Source organism: Hyperolius riggenbachi, chromosome 8 (genome assembly GCF_040937935.1).
Source record: "Hyperolius riggenbachi isolate aHypRig1 chromosome 8, aHypRig1.pri, whole genome shotgun sequence".
Lineage (NCBI taxonomy): Eukaryota > Metazoa > Chordata > Amphibia > Anura > Hyperoliidae > Hyperolius > Hyperolius riggenbachi.
In genome coordinates this window covers 131,906,368-131,925,005 of record NC_090653.1, presented here as the reverse complement: position 1 = coordinate 131,925,005, position 18,638 = coordinate 131,906,368, and the positions used below count along the sequence as shown (strand labels likewise).

Sequence of the window (18,638 nt, the reverse complement as noted above, 5' to 3'; positions counted from 1 at the left end):
CCAAAGTCCAATGAGTACCTTTAGGATTTCACAGGTCATCTTGCGGAATTTGATTTTCAGACTACTCCTCACGGTTTAGGGCCCCTAAAATGCCAGGGCAGTATAGGAACCCTGCAAATGACCCCATTTAAGAAAGAAGACACCCCAAGGTATTCCGCTAGGAGTATGGTGAGTTCATAGATTTTATTTTTTGTCACAAGTTAGCGGAAATTGATTTGTATTGTTTATTTTCACAAACTTGTGACAAAAAATAAAATCTTCTATGAACTCACCATACTCCTAGTGGAATACCTTGGGGTGTCTTCTTTCTAAAATGGGGTCATTTGCAGGGTTCCTATAATGCCCTGGCATTTTAGGGGCCCTAAACCGTGAGGAGTAGTCTGGAAATCAAATTCCGCAAGATGACCTGTGAAATCCTAAAGGTACTCATTGGACTTTGGGCTCCTTAGCACAGTTAGGGTGCAAAAAAGTGCCACACATGTGGTATTGCCGTACTTGGGAGAAGTTGTACAATGTGTTTTGGGGTGTATTTTTACACATACCCATGCTGGGTGGGAGAAATCTCTCTGTAAACGGACAATTGTGTGTAAAAAAAAAATCAAAAAATTGTCATTTACAGAGATATTTCCCCCACCCAGCATGGGTATGTGTAAACATACACCTCAAAACACATTGGCGTCAATTCACCAGAGGTTACCAACCTATTTATCTCTTGGGAGGTAATTTACCTCCTGTGATATCTCCAAATAGCAATTCTCCAGAAGTATAGGGGAAACTATCGACAGAGAGAAATGCAAGAGATAAATGTGAGATAAGTATGAGATAAATAAGTGATAGTTAGTAGTTAGTTTTTCTCCAAATCACAATTCACCAGAGAAGAAAGGGGGTGTGGCCATTCGTTATTTTTTCATCTCTTTATCCCCTAAATGAACCTGGAGATATCGTGGTTTTCACACAGCAGCTGCTGCTGTGGAAGATGGAGCCTTTTGAGCTTACTCTGTTAGGCCTGGTGCACACCAAAAACCGCTAGCAGATCCGCAAAATGCTAGCAGATTTTGAAACGCTTTTTCTTATTTTTCTGTAGCGTTTCAGCTAGCATTTTGCGGTTTTGTGAAGTGTTTTTGGTGTAGTAGATTTCATGTATTGTTACAGTAAAGCTGTTACTGAACAGCTACTGTAACAAACACCGCCTGGCAAACCGCTCTGAAGTGCCGTTTTTCAGAGCGGTTTGCGTTTTTCCTATACTTAACATTGAGGCAGAACCGCCTCCGCAATCCAAAATCTGCAGCAGCCTGGGAGTATGCGTTTCTGCAAAATGCCGCCCGCTCTGGTGTGCACCAGCCCATTGAAATACATTACCCAAGCGTATCCGCAGCCGCAAGCGGATCGCAAAACGCAGCCGAACCGCACTGGTGTGCACTAGGCCTTAGAGCTTGCTTCTATTATGAGGAGACGAAGGCGCAGGAGGAGGGTCTGTTTAACCGCCCCTCATATTTTTCGTGAGAGAACAGTTCTTGATAATTTTACTGAGACAGAGGTGGTGAAGAAGTTCAGACTCACTCGTGATATGATTTATGATATGATCCGGCAGTAAAAGGCGGGAATACTCTGGTCACGTAGTGGTAAAACTCCGCCTCCTACCCACAATGCTTCACTTTCAAGCTTACAGAGAGGAAAAGTATCCCATGTAAATCATTAATACCGATTACCTAACTCTCTGCTTTCTCACACTTTCCTCATGCATATCTCTCCATTATCCCCTGCTATCGAACACTTTTCTCTCTGTCCTCTCACACTGGTGAATTGACTCCAGAGTGTTAAAATACCTCATGAGATAAACTACCTACCTTTTTTCTCTTAGTAAATCCTCTCTGGTGAATTGACGCCATTGTACTACTTCTCCTGAGTACGGCAATACCACATGTGTGGCACTTTTTTGCAGCCTAACTGCGCTAAGGGGTCCAAAGTCCAATGAGCACCTTTAGGCTTTACAGGGGTGCTTACAATTAGGCACCCCCCAAAATGCCAGGACAGTAAACACACCCCACAAATGACCCCATTTTGGAAAGTAGACACTTCAAGGTATTCAGAGAGGGGCATGGTGAGTCCGTGGCAGATTTCATTTTTTTTTTTTGTCGCAAGTTAGAAGAAATGGAAACTTTTTTTTTTTTTTTGTCGTCACAAAGTGTCATTTTCCGCTTACTTGTGACAAAAAATATCTTCTATGAACTCACTATGCCTCTCAGTGAATACTTTGGGATGTCTTCTTTCCAAAATGGGGTCATTTGGGGGGTATTTATACTATCCTGGAATTCTAGCCCCTCATGAAACATGACCGGGGGTCTGAAAAGTCATAGATGCTTGAAAATGGGAAAATTCACTTTTTGCACCATAGTTTGTAAATGCTATAACTTTTACCCAAACCAATAAATATAGGCTGAATGGTTTTTTTTTTTTCATCAAAAACATGTTTTTCCACATTTTTCGTGCTGCATGTATACAGAAATTTTACTTTATTTGAAAAATGTCAGCACAGAAAGTTAAAAAAATCATTTTTTTTGCCAAAATTCATGTCTTTTTTGATGAATATAATAAGTAAAAATCGCAGCAGCAATCAAATAGCACCAAAAGAAAGCTTTATTAGTGACAAGAAAAGGAGCCAAAATTCATTTAGGTGGTAGGTTGTAGGAGCGAGCAATAAACCGTGAAAGCTACAGTGGTCTGAATGTGAAAAAAAAGTGCCTGGTCCTTAAGGGGCGTAAAGCCCACAGTCCTCAAGTGGTTATGGGCTCGTTTCCACTATCGCGAATCCGCATGCGTCCAACACATGCGGATTCGCACATGTAATGCAAGTGGATGGGCCTGTTTCCACTGTAGCGTTGTTGAGGTGCGTTTTTTTTTCAGCGGTGAAAACGCACAAAAGAGCCGCAGAATTCGCCTGCGAGTGGAATGCATGCGAATTCGCATAGGTACCAATGTAAATTCACACAGGCAGTGACATGGTTAAAATTGCATATACCCTCACCTATGCAAAATCGCATGAGAATTCGCGACAAACGCACGGGGAATTGCATCAGCATGCGATTTCATCAGCGGTAGAATCCAGGCGATTCCGCACTGCAATAGTGGAAACGAGCCCTAACTGCATCCTCCCCCCACAGTGCCAATCCACTGCAAAAAAGAAAACAATCAAATTTACCCTTAAAGAAAACCTGAACTGAAAATTAAGTCTAAATTACCATACACAGGTCATACTTACCTCCCGTGTAGTCTACTCCTCAATCTTTCTCCTCTCCTGCGTCCTGTTTGTCCACTGTGATCAAGGGAATTCTCTGTCCTCCATTTTGAAAATGGTCATTACCCCATAACAGCTTTCTGGTCCGCACACTGTTAAACTATCATATCGCCCACTTGAGCCATAGGAAAACATAGACATTACTTGGCACATCAGTTGTCCTCTCGGCTATAACTGAAAGCAACTGATATATTTCAATTCTGATAAAATGTTGTCAGAATTCGAAGCGATCACTGTCAGAAGAAAATGGTGCGCTTCTGAGAGGAACTAATAGCAAGGTAACTATGTAATGTTCATTTGAAGTTACCTCATGTGTTTATTTTAAATAATAATACTCAGTACAGGTTCTCTTTAAAGGGACTCCGAGCTCAAGTAAAAAAAGAAAGTTGTACTCACCTGGGGCTTTTTCCAGCCCAGTGCTGGTCGGGAGGTCCCACGACGGCGTCCTGGCTCCTCTCCTAGTCCCCGCTCCGGAATGGCTGACCGGCCGCAGCCCGGGCGACACTCTGCTGAGTGTCGGTCTTTTCCTTCCACGTATGACGCGGCTGATGTCACATGCCGGCCGCCTCGCGTCATCACGGCGGCCGGCGTGAAAGTACTGCGCATGCGCGGTACTGCCACGCCGGCCGCCGTGATGACGCGAGACGGCCGGCGTGTGACGTCAGTGTCGCCAGGGCTGTGGCCAGTTAGCCATTCCGGAGCGGGGACTAGGAGAGGAGCCAGGACGCCGTCGTGGGACCTCCCGACCAGCACTGGGCTGGAAAAAGCCCCGGGTGAGTACAACTTTCTTTTTTTACTTGAGCTCGGAGTCCCTTTAAAGGACAACTGAAGCGAGATGTATATGGAGGCTGCCATGTTTATTTCCATCTAAGCAATACTAGTTGCCTGGCAACCTTGCTGATCCTCTGCCTCTAATACGATTAGCCATAACCCCTGAACAAGCATGCAGCAGATCAGGTGTTTCTGACTTTAAAGTCAGATCTGACAAGGCTAGCTGCATGCTTGTTTCTGGTGTTATTCAGATACTACTGCAGAGAAATAGACCAGCAGGGCTGCCAGGCAACTGGTATTGATTAAAAGGAAATAAATATGGCAGCCTCCGTATACCTCTTACTTCAGTTCCCCTTTAATGCCGGTATTTGAATGGGAGCTTATGGTGGCACCCAAACTTCCACCATAGGATATGATTTTACTTTTTTCACTTTTACAGTTAATAACCCTTTTCTAATTGGCAAATCTATGCAATGTTTTATTGTTTCATTGGTTGAAATGCTAACCTAGGTTATACATGAATGTCTTATGGATATATTCTTTCTTTTATATTTCTAGTGTTATCATCAGAGTTTTTGGCACCCTATGGTGTATGTGCAGCCAGTATCATCTCCACCACATGTTGAGTCCTTTCAGAGTTACCCAGAGCCTGTTCCTGTAGTTGACCAATTTGTACCTGCAGTCTGCAATGAAAACAGACCAGTGACTCTGGAAGCTGGTGGTAGGTACAGTTTTTAATGCCCCACTCATGTTTATCTTTTTATAATTGGAGTATTGTCTCTTTTACATAGAACCTGCTATATTTTTTGACGCTCTGGAATAAGATTCGCCTAGGTTTAGAGAACAAAAACCTAGGTGAGTGTATGTATGTATGTATGTATGTATGTATGCATGTAAGGGCAGCACGGTGGCGTAGTGGTTAGCGCTCTTGCCTTGCAGCGCTGGGTCCCTGGTTCGAATCCCAGCCAGGGCAACATCTGCAAAGAGTTTGTATGTTCTCTCTGTGTCTGCGTGGGTTTCCTCCAGGCACTCATGTTTCCTCCCACATTCCAAAAACATACGGATACGTTAATTAGCTTCCCCCTAAAATTGGCCCTAGATTACAGTACTTACACTACATAATATAGACATACGGAAATGGTAGGGATTAGATTGTGAGCTCCTTTGAGGGACAGTTAGTGACAGTGTATGTATGTATGTATGTATGTATGTATGCATGTGTATATATATGTGTGTGTGTGTGTGTATATATATGTGTGTGTGTGTGTGTGTGTGTGTGTGTGTGTGTGTGTGTATGTATGTATATATTGTATCTCTGCCCATCCATGATTCATACCCCTGGCAGATTTTTTTGATTTGGTTACTTTTATTCTACCAGCAAGTAATTTTTTTATGGGAAATGCTTTAATACTTTAGGTCACATTCACAGTGGGACATTATGGTCGCATTTTATAAAGTCTTGTAACACAGCTTGCCGCTCTGCAATGCTAATCATATGGGCCGTAAACAGTGCGACATTAAAGTCGCATTAAAAAAAGTTGCGTTTTGGTAACTCACTGCTTGCAGTGCGTTACCTCTTAACGCAGACACGTTGCGACTTTAACAATGCATTAAAACACAACGACCCACTGTGAATATAGCCTTAATCAACTCGAGAGGTGAACAACGGCAGCTCTCTGCAGTTGGTTTGTGGACAGTCATGGCTAAGACAAAGGAGCTCAGTGAGGACTTGTTGCTGCTCACAAGTCATGAAAGGGCTACAAGGCCATTTTGGACTGGATAACTTTGCCCAAATGTAAATGTTGAGAAATGTTTTTCTTCCACAATAATGCCTCTTGTACATTGTCTTTTTGGGAAACGCCTATGTCATTTCACTTCAAAAAATGGCTTGCTGGTTGAGTAAAAGTAACTTTAAAGAGGAACTGTTGTGAAAATCTTAAAATTTAAAACACATACAAATAAGAAATACATTTTTTCCAGAGTAAAATGAGCCATACATTACTTCTCTCCTATGTTGCTGTCACTTACAGTAGGTAGTACAAATCTGACATTACCGACATGTTTTGGGTTAGTTATTACATTTTAAAGATTTTCACGGCAGAGGTCCTTTAAGTCAAAATTTGCAAGGGGTATGAATAATTATGGGCAGCAGTGTGTGTGTGTGTATGTATAGTTATTAATAACCTGGTGCGTCCATGTTCCAAAAGCGTCTTGTAGATGTTCACCCCCAATTATTGTGTCCCCTTCTGTGTTTATGCTGCTCCACCGTACTAGTTGAATCTCATTGATCATCCTACTTGTATACATTTTAACATAGGATGTTGTTAGGTATTAGGACATTGCAAGGCTGAACAGATCTAGATTTGGCCACATGCCTTGTACAAGTGTATGAGGCTTTAGGCTCTCAACAAACTTGCAGAGGCGTCAGTGTTCATACAGTGAAAAGCTGCTATATCCCCAACATGCCCCAGCCAGTGGCAAAGTTTAGAGAGAATGATGTTGGGTCAGCTGATCCTACTTACAGAGGCAGAAAATGTGTGCATCCTTAACCACTTGCCGACCGCCTACTTCATATTGGCGGCAGCAAAGTGGCAGCCCCAGGACCACGTAACGCAGAATGGCGTCAGGTCCTGGGGCACTCTTTGGCCGGGGATCGCGCGCTGGGATGCGCGCGCATCCGCCGGCAATAGGCTCCGCCCACCCGCGACGTCAACCCGCCGGCCAATCGGAAGCGCCGGCGGGTTGTTAACCCGTCGATCGCCGGATAGGAAGCGTATAATACGCTTTGTAATGTTTACAAAGTGTATTATACAGGCTGCCTCCTGCCCTGGTGGTCCCAGTGTCCGAGGGACCAGCAGGGGAGGCTGCAGCCACCCTAGTCTGCACCCAAACACACTGATCTGCCCCCCCCTGCCCCCTGATCGCCCACAGTACCCCTCAGACCCCCCCCTGCCCACCCCCCAGACCACCGTTTGCACACAATCACCCCCCTAATCACCCATCAATCACTCCCTGTCACTATCTGTCAACGCTATTTTTTTTTTAGTCCCTAAACTGCCCCCTGCTCCCTCCTGATCACCCCCCCACCCCTCAGATTCTCCCCAGACCCCCCCAGACCCTCCCCCCCCCCCTGTGTACTGTATGCATCTACCCCCCCCTGGTCACCTGTCAATCACCCGTCAATCACCCCCTGTCACTGCCACCCATCAATCAGCCCCTAACCTGCCCCTTGCGGGCAATCTAATCACCCACCCACACCAATAGATCGCCCGCAGATCCGACATCAGATCACCTCCCAAATCCATCGTTTACATCTATTCTCTCCTCTAAACACCCACTAATTACCCATCAATCACCCCCTATCACCACCTGTCACTGTTACCCATCAGATTAGACCCTAATCTGCCCCTTGCGGGCACCCAATCACCCGCCCACACCTCAGAACGCCCTCAGACCCCAGCCCTGATCACCTCGCTAGTGCATTGCTTGCATCTATTTCCCCCCTCTAATCACACCTTGAGACACCCATAAATCACCTCCTGTCACCCCCTAGCACACCTACCCATCAGATCAGGCCCTAATTTGCCCCGTGTGGGCTCCTGATCACTCGGCCAAACCCTCAGATCCCCCTCAGACCCCCTTCCGATCACCTCCCCAGTGCATTGATTGCATCTATTTTCCCCTCTAACCGCCCCCTGAGACACCCATCAATCACCTCCTGTCACCCCCCCTAGCACTCCTATCCATCAGATCAGGCCCAATACATCCTGTCATCTAAGAGGCCACCCTGATTATGACCGTTTCCACAAAATTTGCCCCCTCATAGACCACCTGTCATCAAAATTTGCAGATGCTTATACCCCTGAACAGTCATTTTGAGAAATTTGGTTTCCAGACTACTCAGTTTTGGGCCCGTAAAATGCCAGGGCAGTATAGGAACCCCACAAGTGACCCCATTTTAGAAAGAAGACACCCCAAGGTATTCTGTTAGGTGTATGATGAGTTCATAGAAGATTTTTTTTGTCAAAAGTTAGCGGAAATTGGATTTTTATTGTTTTTTTCACAGTGTCATTTTTCACTAACTTGTGACAAAAAATAAAATCTTCTATGAACTCACCATACCCCTAACGGAATACCTTGGGGTGTCTTCTTTCTAAAATGGGGTCACTTGTGGGGTTCCTATACTGCCCTGGCATTTTAGGGGCCCTAAACCGTGGAGAGTAGTCTAGAAAACAAATGCCTCAAAATGACCTGTGAATAGGACGTTGGGCCCCTTAGCGCACCTAGGCTGCAAAAAAGTGTCACATATGTAGTATCGCCATACTCAGGAGAAGTAGTATAATGTGTTTTGTGGTGTATTCTTACACATACCCATGCTGGGTGGGAGAAATCTCTCTGTAAATGGACAATTGTGTGTAAAAAAAAATCAAATAATTGTCATTTACAGAGATATTTCTCCCACCTAGCATCTGTATGTGTAAAAATACACCCCAAAACACATTATACTACTTCTCCTGAGTACGGCGGTACCACATGTGTGGCACTTTTTTGCACCCTAAGTGCGCTAAGGGGCCCAAAGTCCAATGAGTACCTTTAGGATTTCACAGGTCATTTTGCGACATTTGGTTTCAAGACTACTCCTCACGGTTTAGGGCCCCTAAAATGCCAGGGCAGTATAGGAACCCCACAAATGACCCCATTTTAGAAAGAAGACACCCCAAGGTATTCCGTTAGGAGTATGGTGAGTTCATAGAAGATTTTATTTTTGTCACAAGTTAGTGGAAAATGACACTTTGTGAAAAAAAACTATTAAAATCAATTTCCGCTAACTTGTGACAAAAAAAAAAATCTTCTATGAACTCACCATACTCCTAATGGAATACCTTGGGGTGTCTTCTTTCTAAAATGGGGTAATTTGTGGGATTCTTATACTGTCCTGGCATTTTAGGGGCCCTAAACCGTGAGGAGCAGTCTTGAAACGAAATTTCTCAAAATGACCTGTGAAATCCTAAAGGTACTCATTGGACTTTGGGCCCCTTAGCGCAGTTAGGGTGCAAAAAAGTGCCACACATGTGGTATCGCTGTACTCAGGAGAAGTAGTATAATGTGTTTTGGGGTGTATTTTTCCACATACCCATGCTGAGTGGGAGAAATATCTCTATAAATTGACAGTTGTGTGTAAAAAAAAAATAAAAAAATTGTCATTTACGGAGATATTTCTCCCACCCAGCATGGGTATGTGTAAAAATACACCCCAAAACACATTATACTACTTCTCCTGAGTACGGCAATACCACATGTGTGGCACTTTTTTGCAGCGTAACTGCGCTAAGGGGCCCAAAGTCCAATGAGCATCTTTAGGCTTTACAGGGGTGCTTACAATTAGGCACCCCCCAAAATGCCAGGACAGTGAACACACCCCACAAATGACCCCATTTTGGAAAGTAGACACTTCAAGGTATTCAGAGAGGAGCATAGTGAGTCCGTGGCAGATTTCATTTTTTTTTTTGTCGCAAGTTAGAAGAAATGGAAACTTTTTTTTTTTTTTTTTTTTTGTTACAAAGTGTCATTTTCCGCTAACTTGTGACAAAAAATAAAATCTTCTATGAACTCACCATGCCTCTCACTGAATACTTTGGGATGTCTTCTTTCCAAAATGGGGTCATTTGGGGGGTATTTGTACTTTCCTGGAATTTTAGCCCCTCATGAAACCTGACAGGTGCGCAGAAAAGTCAGAGATGCTTGAAAATGGGAAAATGCACTTTTGGCACCATAGTTTGTAAACGCTATAACTTTTACCCAATCCAATAAATATACACTGAATGGTTTTTTATCAAAGACATGTAGCAGAATAACTTTCGCGCTCAAATGTATAGGAAATTTTACTTTATTTGAAAAATGTCAGCACAAAGTTAAAAAAGTCATTTTTTTGACAAAATTCATGTCTTTTTTGATGAATATAATAAAAAGTAAAACTCGCAGCAGCAATCAAATAGCACCGAAAGAAAGCTGTATTAGTGACAAGAAAAGGAGGTAAAATTCATTTAGGTGGTAGGTTGTATGACCGAGCAATAAACCGTGAAAGCTGCAGTGGTCCGAATGGAAAAAAAGGCTCTGGTCCTTAAGGGGTTTTATGACTGCAGTCCTTAAAGAGAATCTGTACTCTGAAATTCTTACAATAAAAAGCATACCATTCTATTCATTATGTGCTCCTGGTCCCCTCTGTGCTGTTTCTGCCATTCTCTGCTGCAAACCTGGCTTGTAATTGCCAGTTTTAGGCAGTGTTTACAAACAAACTAACCAGCTTCTAATAGGCTCAGCTAAGCAGAGTGTGTTAGTCACACAGAGCCTGCAGGGGGTGTGTACAGCTTCTAGCTAATCACAAGCAGCCCTGCACATTCCAGTCTGACTGCCTCAGCCTGACTGTGCCGACTATAGAGAGAAGATTAGATCATATAACAGAGATAACACAGCTACTGTGCAATTAGGAAAAGCTGCAGTAAGCCAGACCACATTAGAAAAAGCATAGGAACTTATAGCATAGAAGAAATAAAGATAAACAATTTGTTACAGAGTCTCTTTAAGTGGTTAATAGGCAGAAATGTGGGTGCCACCATTGACACCCTTATAAATGGTTCCAATACTGGGAAATTTGGGTGCCCGATAAAAATCGGGCATTGGGGCTGTCTGCAGTGCATAATATGGCAAATTTTGTATTGCGGGCGGCCTGGCGCCCGCTATTAGGTGCCCAAATTTCATCCATTACCGCTATTTATTCAGGTGCCAATGGCGGTGCCCTGAATACTTGATTTTTTTTACAGCAGATTGGGGGGGGGGGGGGGGGGTTATTCGGTTAAGGTTAGGCATGTGAGGGGGTGGGGGGAATTAAGTTTAGCTGGGGGAGGGCGTTGAAGTTGGGCATCATGGTGAAAGCATTCTGTGTGAGATTTGGGTTAGATTTTGTTTGTAACATTTACTGCTATTTTATGAACATGAAGTACCACTGTGAAACTATAGACAATCAGTAAAATACCAGTATTCTACTACCTACGATTTTCCTCGCACCCAAATTTTTTTGCGCCTCTATTTCATACATGTCTGCTTACAATTTACACCAAAACTTTTTTCATGTAATACATTGCCTTTATTAGTGTAAGATATTTAACACATTACGGCCCGGTGCACACCAAAACCCGCTAGCCGATACGCAAAATGCTAGCAGATTTTTAAACGCTTTTTTTATTTTTATGAGGCGTTTTGCTTTGCGGATTGCTGGTGCGAATTTCAGTGTAGCATATTTCATATATTGTTACAGTAAGGGCTGGTTCAGACAGATGTTTGGAGGTGTCGCGTTCGTTGGCGTCACAGGTTTTCAGCAGCGTTCGTGTTGTGTTCGGATGCGGTCGCGTTTTTTCTTCCCCTAGAGGGACATAAGCCGTCCATGTAGCTTCCAGGGGCTCCTTGAACGCCAGAGAAAATCGGGACCCGAACGCCGCGTTCGTGCAAACACGCTTGAAAGCTTGGTACAAACGCTCCCATTCACTTGAATGGCAGCGTTTAACACCAAGCCCCGAACGGTGGCTGTGAACGCTCTGCAAGCGTCCGTCTGAACCAGCCCTAATAAGCTGTTACTGAACAGCTTCTGTAACAAAAACGCCTGCAAAACAAAACCGCTCTGAACTGCCGTTTTTCAGAGCGGTTTGCGGTCTTCCTATACTTAACATTGAGGCAGAAACGCTTCCGCAATCCAAAAAAAAAAATGCTTCACCCCGGGAGGATTCGTTTCTGCAAAACGCCTCCAGCTGTGGTGTGCACACCCCCATTAAAATACATTACCCTAGCATATCCGCAGCCACAAGCGGCTGCAAAAACGCTCAAAAAGCCGCTCGGTGTGCCCCAGCCCTCAGTGTGTATTTATTGCAAACTTGTTAAAGGGGGAGGCTAGGGCTTTGAAGACTGTAAATGATGAAGCCTTTTGCAAAATAGATATGCATAGCTAATTTAAATATAAAAAAAATTCTGCACTATTCTATTAATTTAAAGTTATTTTTACTACAGAGTAAAAGTATTAATGGCGAAGTACTAAAAATCTATTCTATTCTAATGATGTGAAAACCAATAAGGGTAGATAAAGTATTGTGCAATGCATTTTTTTTTTACCATTTAGGTCTATCTGGACGGATATATCTGTCCAAATATCCTGCCCTGCTGCAACGGAGCCGGGCGTGCTCCCGCCGCCTTCCGCTGCCCCGGAGATCAATGAATGGAAACACAGTTCCTATTCATTGATCTAGGTCTCCGTATGGAAAACAGACCGCTTCTCTGAAAAGCTGTAATTTTTCTTAGTTTCACGTCATCCCTTCAGTTCCTGTAAGCAAGAGCTCTCACTTACAGGATGAAAAACAGACTGGCCATCTTGTGGCCAAATAGTAAAACTACATCTACATGCACTTAGTTACCTAGGGTCTGAATTTTTTTAATCTGCATGTCAAGAGAGTATATTACTATAATTTTTTTTTAAATGATACGCTTGTAAATGGTGATGGACGCAAATTAAAAAAATGCACCTTTATTTCCAAATAAAATATTGACACCATACATTGTTATAGGGACATAATTTAAATGGTGTAATAACCGGGACAAATGGGCAAATATGTGGGTTTTAATTATGGTAGCATGTATTATTTTAAAGCTATAATGGCTAAAAACTGAGAAATAATTATTTTTTCCATGTTTTTTTTAATATTCCCGTTTAAAATGCATTTAGAAAAAAATAATTCTTAGCAAAATGTACCACCCAAAAAAAAGGCCTAATTGGTGATGGTAAAAACAAGATATAGATCAATTAATTTTGAGAAGTGGTGATAGTTATTGGCGAATGAATGGGAGGTGAAAGTTGCTTGGATGCATAAGGTGAAATGACACTGAAGGCTGAAGTGGTTAAAGCCAGGAGTGAGCTGAATAATGCTGTAGAGAGCTTTCTCTTTACACACGGTAGTATTTCCACTAACCGGAAACTTATTTCTGAGTAATGCCTGTTTTCATGTGAGAAATTATGTAGGTCTTCCAGAATCATATGTGTGGAAGTGAAACTGGAAAATGTGAGGAAGTGAAGTAAGCTTTGATTCCATTTCCTAGATTGCACACAAAGCTGTAATATTTTTGTTTCCTTCTTAAAGGTACATTTCCTAATGTGGATTCTCTGCCACCTCAACCTGGTCCAGTATATTACCCATTCATGCCTGATCCATATAACCAACCTTCTTTACCTGGATTTGACTCGTGTGTGCCTGTTGTGCCTACATATCACTATGTAGGACCATGGCATCCTGTAAGCCCCCCTTACAGTAGCTCACCTCGGATACATAACACAGTAAACCCTGGTCATATACACCAAGTTAGCTACTTGGCTGCTCCAGCTCCACAAGCACACTTTGTGCCCCAGACAATATGAGAGGAATAATGAATATATCACTGGTAAGTTTGGCATTCTTGTTTTGCTCATTTTATATACTGAATCTATAGTCCATATAGGAAGGCACTGCTGACACAGGCTTCCATTTACTGCATATTCTCAACTATAGGTTGACTTGGTGTATATGATGACACCAATATTTGACAGTCATGGGCTGGAAATTTTTAATTGCTATAGTAGAAGTCTATCCAGTAGAAGTTGATGACTGCACTTGGTGACCAGCAGAAGTTAATGGCTGTACTGCAGAAAGTGTTGCAGCCAATAACGTCTTCAGGCCCCCGCATACAGCCAATATCCCACCTGGTTGCCAAGTGGAGCTCCACTTCCTCTCCTCAGTAAGAAGTGCGAAAAAGTTTGTTTACCAGATACCTAGATAATCAGTGCAGCCACTATCTGTCCCCCTGCAACACTTTGATAATCAGTGCGGACATAATTTGTCTCCCTCCCCAGGTAATCGGTGCACCTAGTGCCTCCCCCCACGTGTGTGTAGTAAATGCAGAGCAGTGGAAGCAACGTCCTGTTTAGTGCCAGACGCCATGCCCTCTCATTTCCTTGACTCATTACAGAGTATGTTAGTGTTCCTCCAGCATGTGTCACAGGGAGCCAGAGGGAAGCTGACGTATGCTGACTGGTGCGAGTAAGGGAGATGAGGGTACCTGGTGCTGGACATGGTATTTTGCCTTTCCTCTGCAGCAGCACTTTGCATTAACTACACAAAGGTGGGGAGTGGCAGCCCCCTATCCTGGGTATAAAATGCAATATTTTGAACTGACTTGCATATGTCTACCCTATACTTTTATGTAGTAATCAGACCTAAATTTCTAGACTTAGGCCTCAATTCACTAAGCAGTTTAGACTAGTCTACTGATGGTTTTTAATCTACTGATGGTTTGGTGTAAATAAGTTGCATCAAAAGGGAATTCACTAATTACTGAATGTTTTAGACCTGTTTTTAGACTTGGTCTAAAATATTTGGTAATTTGGTCGGTAAAGCAGGGGAAATGATCAAAAGGTGCAATTCACAAATGAGTAGCTATGACTGACATCCTTCTCCTCTGAGCTCTCCTCTGGATACAATTAAACTCCTGCATAATGAATTCAAAAGGTTCCATTCTCCTGTCTAAAACACCTCAAACTACTTTACCTACAGAAATCAGCTGGTCTAATCTGTCAGAAAAAGTGGGCGTGGTTACTCCTTGTTTGCCTTTGTGAATTGCATGTTTTGATCATTTCCCATGCTTTACCTGACCTAATTACCGAATGTTTTAGACCAGGTCTAAAACATTACACCAACAGTAGACTAGTCTAAACCGCTTAGTGAATTGAGGCCATTGTCGAGGATATACAGTACATTATTCAATTATTAGTATGGACAGAACCTGTAGAACAGAATACCAATTTATAGTGCCCAAAAAGATACACCTAGAATGCCTACCGTACTCAGATGAATCTCTATTTACATCTGGAAGATCTACACTGATGGTGGGCATTGGATGTGCATGATTTTTTTTCTTTTTTTGCATTTCCGTGGTGATTCTGACTGGCACACCAGCCGCTGTCAGTATAACAGAATGATAGACACACATTTTTGCTTCTTTTACTCTACAGTTGTCAACCTGTATTCTTGATCTTGATGACTGTATTTTAAGAGAATGGGGGTAGAATTTTCACTGTGTTCAACACCATCTTTACTGGCATTAGTTAAGATTTTGTGGCCACTGATTGTAAAACTGGTGTTTTGTTGCAGGTCTGTTCTGCAATAGCTGGTCAGTAGTAGTCGTATACTTTATTCGGTACTATTCCTTTAGCCGGGCGCAACTGAGCTAAGTAATGTATTGATTCATGTTTTTACTGGCCGTCTCGCTGTGGCCAAATGTATCAAAAGTGAGTTAATTGATTTAAATTAAGCTGGTGGCAATGTAACAGGTGAAGCCGCCGTCTTCGGCTCTGCCTCCTCCCCTCCCCCTGCCTCTCTTCTATAGCACACTGGCACCCGGGGGACACGCGTGTCCCCGAGAGTCGTTCGTCGCAAGAAACAAGCAGAGCGGGGAGGCAGCAGATATTGCTTCTGTCAGCACCCTCTCTGCAAGAACGAATGGCATGATTCCCCGCCACGACGAACGACTGGGGGGACACGCATGTCCCCGGCTGCCAGTATTGTATAGGAGAGAGGCAGGGGGAGGAGAGAGAGCTGAAGCTGGCAGCTTCATCTCTTACATTGCCGCCGGCTTAATTTAATTCAATTAACTCACTTTTGATGCATTTGGCCGCAGCGAGACGGCCAGTAAAAACATGAATCTGTGCATTACTTAGCTCAGTTGTGCCCGGGCTAACGGAATAGTATCCTTTATTCATAGTGCTCCAAATGTGAAGACTTATTGTAAAATCAAACGATACTTTTACCATGTATGCCAAATTGTCAACAGCTGATATACAGGCGTGTTGGGCATTCGGTTTGCACACGTTTTTGCTATAATAAAACACAACTTTTCACTTGGTGCCCATCCCTCCCAGGGTGAGAATGTGTCCAGCTCCAAGCAGCACCAGGTCTGATTTCCATGCTCTTTTCAGTGGAGATCACGCTGGGACAAACTTATAAAAGCCATTGCAAGTTAAATTGGAGCAGTTGCAAGGAGCAACCAATCTGTATCATTAGATTAGTCACCTGCTCGTTTTCCTTACTATGGTTTCAGATAAATCTATGCATATTATTTATTCCCAACAGTGACAGAACTTCCACTCTAAGCTTGGTAGGCTGTAGGTTACAGACCTAATTAAACCTACAAGTATTCAGGTTCTGTCCCAAATCTTCTGGGTGCAGGAAATCTCAGTGTTTTTGATGCTGTCCTAAACAGAGTCCTGTTTCAGAAGGGGATAGCATCACTGCTCCCTTTTTTTAACTAATCTATCTAGATCATCGACCTCTAGATACCTGCCACTTCCACGCTTGTTTTTTTGTTTAACCACTTTGAGGCCAGATGGCTCTAGCCCCCTTAAAGGGGAACCTTAACTCTAAACAAAAAAATGAGTTTTACTTACCTGGGGCATCTACCAGCCCCCTGCAGCCATCCTGTGCCCTCACAGTCACTCATGGCTCCTCTGGTCCCCCGCTGCCAGCTAGTTTCGTGTCGCCATGCATACGTTTTTACGTATTCCTGCTGGTGCAGGAAGCTATTGCAGTCAAGTCCATTTTTTTTACGCGTTACGGGTGTAATGCATAACATTTTACACATTACTCGTAACGCGTAAAAATGTACTTGTTGTCTGCAATAGCTTCCTGCACCAGCAGGAATGCGTAAAAACATACGCATGGCGGCCGGCCGACTCCCAGTCGGCAAAAGCGAAACTAGCTGGCAGCGGTGGACCAGAGGAGCCATGAGTGACTGCGAGGGCACAGGATGGCTGCAGGGGGCTGGTAAATGCCCCAGGTAAGTAAAACTCATTTTTTTGTTTAGAGTTAAGGTTCCCTTTAAGAGCAGAGCTGTCTGTGCAATCTGATTTCTGTGATTCACTCCTGCCAGATATACGGAAGCTCTGCTGTCAACGTAACTGCAGAGCAAGAGCGGGTGTGATAGCGTGACTGGTGATCAACAAAGTGCTGTGGCTAATGTACTAGCAGTACGTATCTAAGCCGTTTCTAAGCGCTTGTGATCTGAAAAGCGTTTGCAAATGTAATGCTATGGGTGTGATCCCTCTTGAAGGATGTTAATTTTTTTAAAGTCCCCCATAGCATTGCATTAGCAAATGCATTATAATAACTGGTGCTTAGAAAGCACCGCTAGTGGGTTTCGGGCCCTAGTCTTGCAGGAATGATGGATCCCCCTCCATTGCAATCTGCAAAAGTAGACCCCTGTAAAGACCTAAAGTTCTAAAGGTCTTATTACTGGATTACAACAAGGTAAACACATCTAGGAGGTGGAAGATGGTAAACACATCTAGGAGGTGGAAAATGTTAAGTATACACTATAGTTCTTGTTGGTGAATGTCGGAAAGCATAATTACTTTTTGTACTATAAAATTGCTTTCTCCCACTCTGAATTTCAAGGAGCTGTCTGACAGGTGAAGACAGTACAGCAACGTGATCACCTTTCAGTTTACTGAATTAATTAACTCCGAAACAAAAGTGAAAGCTTCACTTATCAGCCAGGCTATTCTTTGTTACAGTTGCATATTAAATGTGGCATTATTGAAACTTCAGTTTGATGGGTAAATAGTCATTGTTAATTGTGGTCGTTATACAAAAGATTTCAGTTACATAAAATGTATTTTCTTTTAGGTTCAGAGTACCTCTGGTACCACAACTTGACAGCTGCTTCTCATAACAACCAAAAATGTTTACTTTGCATATGAGGAACACAAAAAATGCACTACTGGACAAGGCTGAGATACAAAGTAACTGCAAAATCCATTTTACACTGTTGAAAACACCAGTGGCAAAAGTGACAAATTGCCAAACTTTACCACCTTCATCACGGATTATACTCTTGATCCCAGCCTACCTGACCATTTTAGACAGAATACAGCTCAATGTTTTCACCAGCTGATATATTTTATTGTTCCTACCATATTCAGATAGCTCAAAATTTCAAAATGACAACATCAATATTACAACGTCAAGTTTTTTTCTTTTACCTGTTTGTTTTTTAGTGCAGAAACATTGTTTGTCCATGTGTGTATTGCCCTTCTAACACTGTCTGTCTTTTGTTCGTGTTCTATTACTTGTTGGTATGTCACATAAACGCACAAGGTGATTAAATTGGTGTTTTCACAATCACTACAAATAAATAAGAAAGCATATGGAGTGTTTCCTTCCTTTGACATTGTTCTTTCTATGGCATTGTGCTCAGTAAATTTAAAAAGTTAGTGTTTTCTTACTTACAGGTTGCGAAATGGGGCCCCAATCAGTAAAGCAGAATAAATGTATTTTTGCCCCCCCCCCCCCCCCTTCCTTTAAGACATTGTAAGCCCTAGTATATTTTAAAAGTCTAGTTGTAAATAAACAGTCTTGGCCCCTTAAAGAACAAGCAACACCCATGCTAACCTAGAAATAAAAAACACATATAAGTAGATAAATACTACTTCTACTTACATAACAGA

At 42.9% G+C, this 18,638-nt stretch overlaps 1 protein-coding gene across 1 annotated transcript in view; it reads left to right on the top strand.

The window, feature by feature from the left end:
• Nucleotides 1-18,259, top strand: part of ALG13 (ALG13 UDP-N-acetylglucosaminyltransferase subunit) — a 211,349-nt gene extending 193,090 nt beyond the window's left edge. The window contains exons 31-33 of the mRNA XM_068247910.1: nt 4,625-4,787; nt 13,246-13,543; nt 17,818-18,259. Coding sequence (XP_068104011.1) covers nt 4,625-4,787; nt 13,246-13,520 — 438 coding nt within the window. The 3' untranslated portion in view covers nt 13,521-13,543; nt 17,818-18,259. The remainder of the gene's footprint in view (nt 1-4,624; nt 4,788-13,245; nt 13,544-17,817) is intronic.
• The last annotated feature ends 379 nt before the right edge of the window (nt 18,260-18,638 follow it).